The sequence below is a fragment of the Oncorhynchus gorbuscha genome, unplaced genomic scaffold (assembly GCF_021184085.1).
Source record: "Oncorhynchus gorbuscha isolate QuinsamMale2020 ecotype Even-year unplaced genomic scaffold, OgorEven_v1.0 Un_scaffold_1160, whole genome shotgun sequence".
Lineage (NCBI taxonomy): Eukaryota > Metazoa > Chordata > Actinopteri > Salmoniformes > Salmonidae > Oncorhynchus > Oncorhynchus gorbuscha.
This window is the reverse complement of record NW_025746025.1, coordinates 62,501-75,000: the sequence shown is the minus strand read 5'-3', so window position 1 is coordinate 75,000 and position 12,500 is coordinate 62,501. Positions and strand designations below refer to the sequence as shown.

Here is a 12,500-nt window from a genome sequence, read left to right as displayed (position 1 = left end):
GCAGTGACTTCTAAAGCACTAGATGGACATGTCTATTAATGCTTTATGGAGCTGACATGACTGCTGTATGGAGCCAGTCGCAAGTGGTTTGTCTCTCAACCATATGACAACCCCATATTCCTCCCTATCCTCACTGCTTGGCTTGGAAACCCATTTCACTGTGGTTTAGATGTCCTGTCCATTTAGATGTCCTGTCACTGTAGATGTCCTGTCCATTTAGATGTCCTGTCCCTGTAGATGTCCTGTCCCTTTAGATGTCCTGTCCCTTTAGATGTCCTGTCCCTTTAGATGTCCTGTCCCTGTAGACGTCCTGTCCCTTTAGATGTCCCTTTAGAGGTCCTGTCCCTTTAGATGTCCTGTCCCTGTAAATGTCCTGTCCCTTTAGATGTCCTGTCCCTTTAGATGTCCTGTCCCTGTAGAGGTCCTGTCCCTTTAGATGTCCTGTCCCTGTAGAGGTCCTGTCCCTTTAGATGTCCTGTCTCTTTAGATGTCCTGTCCCTGTAGATGTCCTGTCCCTGTAGATGTCCCTGTAGATGTCCCTTTCCTGTCAATACAAGTGAGGAGGAAGAAGCTCCCTGGAGGATTCCATACAGAAAGGAACAAGCTCCCTGGAGGACTCCATAAAGACAGGAACAAGCTCCCTGGAGGACTCCATACAGACAGGAACAAGCTCCCTGGAGGACTCCATAAAGACAGGAACAAGCTCCCTGGAGGACTCCATACAGACAGGAACAAGCTCCCTGGAGGACTCCATAAAGACAGGAACAAGCTCCCTGGAGGACTCCATAAAGACAGGAACAAGCTCCCTGGAGGACTCCATAAAGACAGGAACAAGCTCCCTGGAGGACTCCATACAGACAGGAACAAGCTCCCTGGAGGACTCCATACAGAAAGGAACAAGCTCCCTGGAGGACTCCATACAGAAAGGAACAAGCTCCCTGGAGGACTCCATAAAGAAAGGAACAAGCTCCCTGGAGGACTCCATAAAGACAGGAACAAGCTCCCTGGAGGACTCCATACAGAAAGGAACAAGCTCCCTGGAGGACTCCATAAAGACAGGAACAAGCTCCCTGGAGGACTCCATACAGAAAGGAACAAGCTCCCTGGAGGACTCCATAAAGACAGGAACAAGCTCCCTGGAGGACTCCATACAGAAAGGAACAAGCTCCCTGGAGGACTCCATAAAGACAGGAACAAGCTCCCTGGAGGACTCCATACAGACAGGAACAAGCTCCCTGGAGGACTCCATACAGACAGGAACAAGCTCCCTGGAGGACTCCATACAGACAGGAACAAGCTCCCTGGAGGACTCCATACAGAAAGGAACAAGCTCCCTGGAGGACTCCATAAAGACAGGAACAAGCTCCCTGGAGGACTCCATACAGAAAGGAACAAGCTCCCTGGAGGACTCCATAAAGACAGGAACAAGCTCCCTGGAGGACTCCATACAGAAAGGAACAAGCTCCCTGGAGGACTCCATAAAGACAGGAACAAGCTCCCTGGAGGACTCCATACAGACAGGAACAAGCTCCCTGGAGGACTCCATACAGACAGGAACAAGCTCCCTGGAGGACTCCATACAGACAGGAACAAGCTCCCTGGAGGACTCCATACAGACAGGAACAAGCTCCCTGGAGGACTCCATAAAGACAGGAACAAGCTCCCTGGAGGACTCCATAAAGACAGGAACAAGCTCCGTGGAGGACTCCATACAGACAGGAACAAGCTCCCTGGAGGACTCCATACAGACAGGAACAAGCTCCCTGGAGGACTCCATACAGACAGGAACAAGCTCCCTGGAGGACTCCATACAGACAGGAACAAGCTCCCTGGAGGACTCCATACAGACAGGAACAAGCTTACGCTAGTGATCAGAGACAGAGGCTGCATCTCAAGTCCCTACATAGTGTACTACTGTTGACCAGGGCCCTGTTCCCTACATAGTGTACTACTGTTGACCAGGGCCCTGTTCCCTACATAGTGTACTACTGTTGACCAGGGCCCTGTTCCCTACATAGTGTACTACTGTTGACCAGGGCCCTGTTCCCTACATAGTGTACTACTGTTGACCAGGGCCCTGTTCCCTACATAGTGTACTACTGTTGACCAGGGCCCTGTTCCCTACATAGTGTACTACTGTTGACCAGGGCCCTGTTCCCTACATATTGTACTACTGTTGACCAGGGCCCTGTTCCCTACATAGTGTACTACTGTTGACCAGGGCCCTGTTCCCTACATAGTGTACTACTGTTGACCAGGGCCCTGTTCCCTACATAGTGTACTACTGTTGACCAGGGCCCTGTTCCCTACATAGTGTACTACTGTTGACCAGGGCCCTGTTCCCTATATAGTGTACTACTGTAGCTCAGTTGGTAGAGCATGGCGCTTGTAACACCAGGGTAGTGGGTTCGATCCCCGGGACCACCCATACGTAGAATGTATGCACACATGACTGTAAGTCGCTTTGGATAAAAGCGTCTGCTAAATGGCATATATTATTATTATTATATTATTATTATATTATTGACCAGGGCCCTGTGCCCTACCTAGTGTACTACTGTTGACCAGGGCCCTGTTCCCTACATAGTGTACTACTGTTGACCAGGGCCCTGTTCCCTACATAGTGTACTACTGTTGACCAGGGCCCTGTTCCCTATATAGTGTACTACTGTTGACCAGGGCCCTGTTCCCTACATAGTGTACTACTGTTGACCAGGGCCCTGTTCCCTACATAGTGTACTACTGTTGACCAGGGCCCTGTTCCCTACATAGTGTACTACTGTTGACCAGGGCCCTGTTCCCTACATAGTGTACTACTGTTGACCAGGGCCCTGTTCCCGACATAGTGTACTACTGTTGACCAGAACATTGGCATATAGGGTTCCATCTGGGACTCACCCTGAGACAGAGTGGTCGTATCGAGGGCTGGATGATTCCCTGATTACAGGAGAAAACGCTGAGTTTACACAACTTGAGGAAAACTTGCTCTTTCCATGACTTAGACTGACCAGGTGAATCCAGGTGAAAGCTATGATCCCTTGTTGATGTCACCTGTTAAATCCTTCTTCAATCAGTGTAGATGAAGGGGAGGAGACATGTTAAAGAAAGATTTTCAAGCATGGATTGTGTGTGTACTATTCAAAGTGTGAATGGACATATTTAAGTATCTTCGAACGGGGTATGGTAGTAGGTGCCAGGCGCACCAGTTCGTGTCAAGAACTGCAACGCTGCTGGGTTTTTCACACTCAACAGTTGCCCGTGTGTATCAAGAATGGTTCATCACCCAAAGGACATCCATCCAACTTGACACAACTGTGGGAAGTATTGGAGTCAACATGGGCCAGCCTCCCTGTGGAACGATTTCAATACCTTGTAGAGTCAACATGGGCCAGCCTCCCTGTGGAACGATTTCAATACCTTGTAGAGTCAACATGGGCCAGCCTCCCTGTGGAACGATTTCAACACATTGTAGAGTCAACATGGGCCAGCCTCCCTGTGGAACGCCTTTCAACACCTTGTGGAGTCCACATGGGCCAGGCTCCCTGTGGAACGATTTCAACACATTGTAGAGTCAACATGGGCCAGCCTCGCTGTGGAACGCTTTCAACACCTTGTAGAGTCAACATGGGCCAGCCTCGCAGTGGAACGATTTCAACACCCTGTGGAGTCAACATGGGCCAGCCTCCCTGTGGAACGCTTTCAACACCTTGTGGAGTCAACATGGGCCAGCCTCCCTGTGGAACGATTTCAACACATTGTAGAGTCAGCATGGGCCAGCCTCCCTGTGGAACGATTTCAACACCTTGTAGAGTCAACATGGGCCAGCATCCCTGTGGAACGATTTCAACACCTTGTAGAGTCCACATGGGCCAGCCTCCCTGTGGAACGATTTCAATACCTTGTAGAGTCAACATGGGCCAGCCTCCCTGTGGAACGATTTCAATACCTTGTAGAGTCAACATGGGCCAGCATCCCTGTGGAACGCCTTTCAACACCTTGTGGAGTCAACATGGGCCAGCCTCGCTGTGGAACGCCTTTCAACACATTGTAGAGTCAACATGGGCCAGCATCCCTGTGGAATGATTTCAACACCTTGTGGAGTCAACATGGGCCAGCCTCCCTGTGGAACGATTTCAACACCTTGTGGAGTCAACATGGGCCATCCTAGCTGTGGAACGATTTCAACACATTGTAGAGTCCATACCCTGATAAATTGAGGCTGTTCTGAGGACTAAGGGAGGATGCAACTTAATATTAGGAAGGTGTTGTTCTGTATACTCAGTGTAAACTCACTATTAATGATTAGAGGGTTAGAGGGGAGCAGAGAGAAGGGTGGAGGGGAGAGAGAGAGAGGGTGGAGGGGAGAGATAGAAGGGTGGAGGGAGAGAGAGAGGGTGGAGGGAGAGAGAAGGGTGGAGGGGGAGAGAGAGAAGGGTGGAGGGGGAGAGAGAGAAGGGTGGAGGGAGAGAGAGAGGGTGGAGGAGAGAGAGAGAAGGTGGAGGGGAGAGAGAGAAGGGTGGAGGGGAGAGAGAGAGAGGTTGGGGGAGGAAGGGAGCGGAGCGAGCGGTGGAGAGAGAGAGAAAAGGATTGGAGGGAGAGAGAAAGCAAGAGAGAGAGAGGTGGAGGGAGAATGAAAGAGAGATGAGAGGGGGGGTGGAGCGAGAGAGAGAGAACAACAGGAAGAGATTGAGTGGTTGGATCAATGCCAGTCTGATTCCCTTCAGAACAGCTGTGATTACAGAAGAATAATGTATTGAAAGGGAGGAGGAGGAGAGAGTGGAAGAGGGGGGGTGAGAGGAGGAACATAAAGAGGGAGGGAGAGACATGAAAAACACAGTATAGTAGACAGAGAGACAGATGGAGAAAGACAGATGGAAAGAGACAGAGAGACAGAGAGACAGAGAGACAGAGAGAGAGGCAGATATATATTTAGAGAGAGAGACAGAGAGACAGAGAGACAGAGAGACAGAGAGACAGAGAGACAGAGAGAGAGGCAGATATATATTTAAATCAATTTAGAGAGAGAGACAGAGAAAGAGGCAGATATATATTTAGAGAGAGAGACAGAGAGAGAGGCAGATATATATTTAGAGAGAGAGACAGAGAGAGGCAGATATATTTTTTAGAGAGAGAGACAGAGAGAGAGGCAGATATATATTTAGACAGAGAGACAGAGAGAGGCAGATATATATTTAGACAGAGAGACAGAGAGAGAGGCAGATATATATTTAGACAGAGAGACAGAGAGAGAGGCAGATATATATTTAGACAGAGAGACAGAGAGAGAGGCAGATATATATTTAGACAGAGAGACAGAGAGAGAGGCAGATATATATTTAGACAGAGAGACAGAGAGAGAGGCAGATATATATTTAGACCGAGAGACAGAGAGAGAGGCAGATATATTTTTAGAGAGAGAGGCAGATATATATTTAGACAGAGAGACAGAGAGAGAGGCAGATATATATTTAGACCGAGAGACAGAGAGAGAGGCAGATATATTTTTAGAGAGAGAGACAGAGAGAGAGGCAGATATATTTTTAGAGAGAGAGACAGAGAGAGAGGCAGATATATATTTAGAGAGAGAGACAGAGAGAGAGGCAGATATATATTTAGACAGAGAGACAGGCAGATATATATTTAGAGAGAGAGAACCTATATTTATGTTTATTTATTTTCCCTTTCGTACTTTAACTATTTGCAAATCGTTACAACATTGTTTATGGACATGATATGACATTTGAAATGTCTTTATTCTTATGGAATTTTTGTAAGTGTAATGTTTACTGTTCATTTTTTATTGTTCATTTCACTTTTGTTTATCTTCTATGTCACTTGCTTTGGCAATGTAAACATACTTTTCCCAAGCCAATAAAGCACTTACATTGAATTGAGAGCCACAGAGCCACAGAGCCACAGAGCCACAGAGCCACAGAGCCACAGAGACACAGAGACACAGAGCCACAGAGCCACAGAGCCACAGAGACACAGAGACACAGAGACACAGAGACACAGAGAGACAGAGAGATACCGTGGGATATGCGTCAACAGCAACCATGGGAAAATCTTCTGCATTATCATCATCATTATTAACAGCAGACTCTTACATTTCCTCAGTGAAAACAATGTACTGAGCAAATGTCAAATGGGCAATTACCGTACAATTAGCCTATCAGAAACTTCTAAGCCATAGCATAATGTTCTAGAAATTTCCAAGCTGTTTAACCTCAATAGGGGACGCTAGCGTCCCACCTGGCCAACATCCAGTGAAATTGCAGAGCGCCAAATTCAAAAACAGAAATACTCATCATAAAAATTAATAAAACATACAGGTGTAGTGTTCACTCATTTAGAGAGGTCTTACTCCCTCATTTTTCAGAATACAAGCCAGAAACAATTTCTAAAGACTGTTGACCTCTAGTGGAAGCCATGGGAAGTGCAATCAGAGTCCTAACTCTATGGATACTGTAATGGCTTTCAATAGAATACTACAAACATAAAATATATTTTTCTCAGGTTTTTGCCTGCCATATCAGTTATGTTATACTCACAGACATTGTTCTAACAGTTTTGGAAACTTTAGGGTGTTACCTTTCCAAATCTACCAATCATATGCATATCAGCTTCTGGGCCTGAGTAGCAGGCAGTTTACTTTGGGCACGCTTTTCATCCGGAAGTGAAAATAGTGCCCCTACCTAGTGAAGTTAAAGGCACAGTCAATTTAGTGTCTGTAAACTTCTGATGCACTGAAATTGTGATACAATGAATTATAAGTGAAATAATCTGTCTGTAAACAATTGTTGGAAAAATTACTTGTGTCATGCACAAAGTAGATATCCTTACCGATTTACCACAACTATAGTTTGTTAACAAGACATGTGTGAAGTAGTTGAAAAACTAGTTTTAATGTGTCCAACCTAAGTGTATGTAAACTTCCAACTTCAACTGTACCTCGGCCTAAACATCAGCACCACAGGTAACTTCTACAAAGCTGTGAACGATCTGAGAGACAAGTGCCTTCTATGCCATCAAAAGGAACATACCAAGGATCTGGCAAAAAATACCTGAATCAGTTATCGAACCCTTTGCCCTTCATGGTTGTGAGGTCTGGGGTCCGCTCACCAACCAGGAATTCACAAAATGGGACAAACACCAAATTGAGACTCTGCAGGCAGAATTCTGCTAAAATATCCTCTGTGTACAAAGTAAAACACCAAATAATGCATGACTTCATTCTTTTGGAACTTTAATAAGTGTAATGTTTACAGTTCATTTGTTGTTGTTTATTATTTATTGCACTTGCTTTGGCAATGAAAACATATGTTTCCCATGCCAATAAAGCCCTTCGTGTGAGAATTTTACTGACTGTGTACATACTGTCTCAATGGTTGAACTCGGTTATCCCTCAAGCTTTGTCTCTTTCCCAGAGGTCGTACATCTCCGGTTAATAAATAATTAGAATTTTACTGTCTCAATGGTTGAACTCGGTTATCCCTCACGCTTTGTCTCTTTCCCAGAGGTCGTATATCTCCGGTTAATAAATAATTAGAATTTTACTGTCTCAATGGTTGAACTCGGTTATCCCTCACGCTTTGTCTCTTTCCCAGAGGTCGTAGATCTCCGGTTAATAAAGAATTAGACAAAGTCTCAGATTCTGCAATAGATCAATACTTTATTCAGAGAGCGCTCTGTCTTCAAAATGAGAACACAATCTTTTTACAGCACACACTCACAAGAACTCACATCAGTAGAAACGCCTCCTCTCTTTAGATGGGCTGTATTTTTCCAGAGTTCACATACATTGTTAATCACACTTCTGCAACAGGTTTCATTATCTTCTTCAAGCCTAAGCGTTTCTAACCGTTTTTCCCCTCCCTGGGGTGGGGAGGCCTCTTTCCAGTTATTAGTTTCACAAGTCGACAGTTGTCCTAGAATGTCTCAACTATACCCAGCTCATATTGCGAAATAGTAACACAATGGCCTAGTCACACAATTTATTGAATTATGACTCAACACATTTCATACAATTATATGGTTTCAGGGTGGAACACTTTAGTCATTATCTTAAACATACAAATGATTCTATCAGAAATTGAAATTGAGAGCCAGAGAGAGACAGACAACCACTCTAATACGTAAAGGTTCCTGGAGCATCCTTTAGGGGTTCTTCACATAACCCCTTTTAATGGATCCTCAACATGAAAATACTATTATTATTACTATTATCACCACAGGCCCAGGTAGCTTATTTGTCACCCCCCTTCTCTAATATGTATCTGATACCAGTAAAGTATTTAGCTAATAATAACACACCCTTATTTCCTGATTCATCTGGTTTCCAGGGCAACTCGCTGCTCTTCCTCCCCAACGTTCTAAAGGTGTATCTGGAGAACGGACAGACCAAGGCCTTCAAGTTTGAACCCAACACCACTGTCAAGGTAACTAATATCATACACATACTACACTATCGTATTACAAGTATAATCCTGATGATACTACTAATATAATAGACAGACCAAACCCAACACCCCTGTCAAGGTAACTTTATTTTACTGATACCACACTGCTTCAACACCATATTCAACCAAATATTTATTTATATATTATATATTACAATAAAGATGTATTTATATATTATATATTATAATAAATATTTATTCATATATTATATATTATAATACATATTTATTTATATATTATATATTATAATAAATATTTATTTATATATTATATATTATAATAAATATTTCTTCATATATTATATATTATAATAAATATTTATTCATATATTATATATTATAATACATATTTATTTATATATTATATATTATAATACATATTTATTCATATATTATATATTATAATACATATTTATTTATATATTATATATTATAATACATATTTATTTATATATTATATATTATAATACATATTTATTCATATATTATATATTATAATAAAGATTTATTTATATATTATATATTATAATACATATTTATTTATATATTATATATTATAATAAATATTTATTCATATAGATGTATTTATATATTATATATTATAATAAAGATTTATTTATATATTTCTTAATTCCGGTTCTTCTACTTTTAGATGTGTCTGTATTGTTGTGAATTGTTAGATACTACTGCACTGTTGGAGCTCGGAACACACGCATTTCGCTAGACACGCAATAAAATCTGCTAAATTTGTGTATGTGACCAATAACATCTGCTAAATTTGTGTATGTGACCAATAACATCTGCTAAATTTGTGTATGTGACCAATAACATCTGCTAAATTTGTGTATGTGACCAATAACATCTGCTAAATGTGTGTATGTGACCAATAACATCTGCTAAATTTGTGTATGTGACCAATAACATCTGCTAAATTTGTGTATGTGACCAATAACATCTGCTAAATTTGTGTATGTGACCAATAACATCTGCTAAATTTGTGTATGTGACCAATAACATCTGCTAAATTTGTGTATGTGACCAATAACATCTGCTAAATTTGTGTATGTGACCAATAACATCTGCTAAATTTGTGTATGTGACCAATAACATCTGCTAAATTTGTGTATGTGACCAATAACATCTGCTAAATTTGTGTATGTGACCAATAACATCTGCTAAATTTGTGTATGTGACCAATAACATCTGCTAAATTTGTGTATGTGACCAATAAAATTTGATTTGATTTGTTAAGGAACTTTACTGGGGCGCGTTGGGCCAGTAACCGATGCTAGATCGAATCCCCGAGCTGACGAAATGAAACTCTGTCGTTCTGCCCCTGAACAAGGCAGTTAACCCACTGTTCCTCAAAATACTGTCTACTAGTGTCCTGTCCAGGGGTGAACATGAACATCAAGCTGCCTCACACGACAGAAGCAGATATACGCCTCCTCGACAGGCCGTCCTGGTTCAGACAATAGACTCCTCCTCTACAGGCCGTCCTGGTTCAGGCAATAGACGCCTCCTCTACAGGCCGTCCTGGTTCAGACAATAGACTCCTCCTCTACAGGCCGTCCTGGTTCAGACAATAGACTCCTCCTCGACAGGCCGTCCTGGTTCAGACAATAGACTCCTCCTCGACAGGCCGTCCTGGTTCAGACAATAGACTCCTCCTCTACAGGCCGTCCTGGTTCAGACAATAGACTCCTCCTCGACAGGCCGTCCTGGTTCAGGCAATAGACTCCTCCTCGACAGGCCGTCCTGGTTCAGACAATAGACTCCTCCTCTACAGGCCGTCCTGGTTCAGGCAATAGACTCCTCCTCGACAGGCCGTCCTGGCTCAGGCAATAGACTCCTCCTCGACAGGCCGTCCTGGTTCAGACAATAGACTCCTCCTCTACAGGCCGTCCTGGTTCAGACAATAGACTCCTCCTCTACAGGCCGTCCTGGTTCAGACAATAGACTCCTCTACAGGCCGTCCTGGTTCAGACAATAGACTCCTCCTCTACAGGCCGTCCTGGTTCAGACAATAGACTCCTCCTCTACAGGCCGTCCTGGTTCAGACAATAGACTCCTCCTCTACAGGCCGTCCTGGTTCAGACAATAGACTCCTCCTCTACAGGCCGTCCTGGTTCAGACAATAGACTCCTCCTCTACAGGCCGTCCTGGTTCAGACAATAGACTCCTCCTCTACAGGCCGTCCTGGTTCAGACAATAGACTCCTCCTCTACAGGCCGTCCTGGTTCAGACAATAGACTCCTCCTCGACAGGCCGTCCTGGTTCAGACAATAGACTCCTCCTCTACAGGCCGTCCTGGTTCAGACAATAGACTCCTCCTCTACAGGCCGTCCTGGTTCAGACAATAGACTCCTCCTCTACAGGCCGTCCTGGTTCAGACAATAGACTCCTCCTCTACAGGCCGTCCTGGTTCAGACAATAGACTCCTCCTCTACAGGCCGTCCTGGTTCAGACAATAGACTCCTCCTCTACAGGCCGTCCTGGTTCAGACAATAGACTCCTCCTCTACAGGCCGTCCTGGTTCAGACAATAGACTCCTCCTCCACAGGCCGTCCTGGTTCAGACAATAGACTCCTCCTCTACAGGCCGTCCTGGTTCAGACAATAGACTCCTCCTCTACAGGCCGACCTGGTTCAGACAATAGACTCCTCCTCTACAGGCCGTCCTGGTTCAGACAATAGACTCCTCCTCCACAGGCCGTCCTGGTTCAGACAATAGACTCCTCCTCGACAGGCCGTCCTGGTTCAGACAATAGACTCCTCCTCCACAGGCCGTCCTGGTTCAGACAATAGACTCCTCCTCGACAGGCCGTCCTGGTTCAGACAATAGACTCCTCCTCTACAGGCCGTCCTGGTTCAGACAATAGACTCCTCCTCTACAGGCCGTCCTGGTTCAGACAATAGACTCCTCTACAGGCCGTCCTGGTTCAGACAATAGACTCCTCCTCTACAGGCCGTCCTGGTTCAGACAATAGACTCCTCCTCGACAGGCCGTCCTGGTTCAGGCAATAGACTCCTCCTCGACAGGCCGTCCTGGTTCAGACAATAGACTCCTCCTCGACAGGCCGTCCTGGTTCAGACAATAGACTCCTCCTCTACAGGCCGTCCTGGTTCAGGCAATAGACTCCTCCTCGACAGGCCGTCCTGGCTCAGGCAATAGACTCCTCCTCGACAGGCCGTCCTGGTTCAGACAATAGACTCCTCCTCTACAGGCCGTCCTGGTTCAGACAATAGACTCCTCTACAGGCCGTCCTGGTTCAGACAATAGACTCCTCTACAGGCCGTCCTGGTTCAGACAATAGACTCCTCCTCTACAGGCCGTCCTGGTTCAGACAATAGACTCCTCCTCTACAGGCCGTCCTGGTTCAGACAATAGACTCCTCCTCTACAGGCCGTCCTGGTTCAGACAATAGACTCCTCCTCTACAGGCCGTCCTGGTTCAGACAATAGACTCCTCCTCTACAGGCCGTCCTGGTTCAGACAATAGACTCCTCCTCTACAGGCCGTCCTGGTTCAGACAATAGACTCCTCCTCTACAGGCCGTCCTGGTTCAGACAATAGACTCCTCCTCGACAGGCCGTCCTGGTTCAGACAATAGACTCCTCCTCTACAGGCCGTCCTGGTTCAGACAATAGACTCCTCCTCTACAGGCCGTCCTGGTTCAGACAATAGACTCCTCCTCTACAGGCCGTCCTGGTTCAGACAATAGACTCCTCCTCTACAGGCCGTCCTGGTTCAGACAATAGACTCCTCCTCTACAGGCCGTCCTGGTTCAGACAATAGACTCCTCCTCTACAGGCCGTCCTGGTTCAGACAATAGACTCCTCCTCTACAGGCCGTCCTGGTTCAGACAATAGACTCCTCCTCCACAGGCCGTCCTGGTTCAGACAATAGACTCCTCCTCTACAGGCCGTCCTGGTTCAGACAATAGACTCCTCCTCTACAGGCCGTCCTGGTTCAGACAATAGACTCCTCCTCTACAGGCCGTCCTGGTTCAGACAATAGACTCCTCCTCCACAGGCCGTCC

The 12,500-nt window shown here is 45.2% G+C and overlaps 1 protein-coding gene across 1 annotated transcript in view; it reads left to right on the top strand.

The window, feature by feature from the left end:
• LOC124021682 (FERM and PDZ domain-containing protein 1-like) overlaps positions 1-12,500 on the top strand; it is a 107,816-nt gene that overhangs the window by 68,983 nt on the left and 26,333 nt on the right. The window contains exon 8 of the mRNA XM_046336794.1: positions 8,343-8,438. Within this exon, the coding sequence (XP_046192750.1) occupies positions 8,343-8,438 (96 nt within the window). The remainder of the gene's footprint in view (positions 1-8,342; positions 8,439-12,500) is intronic.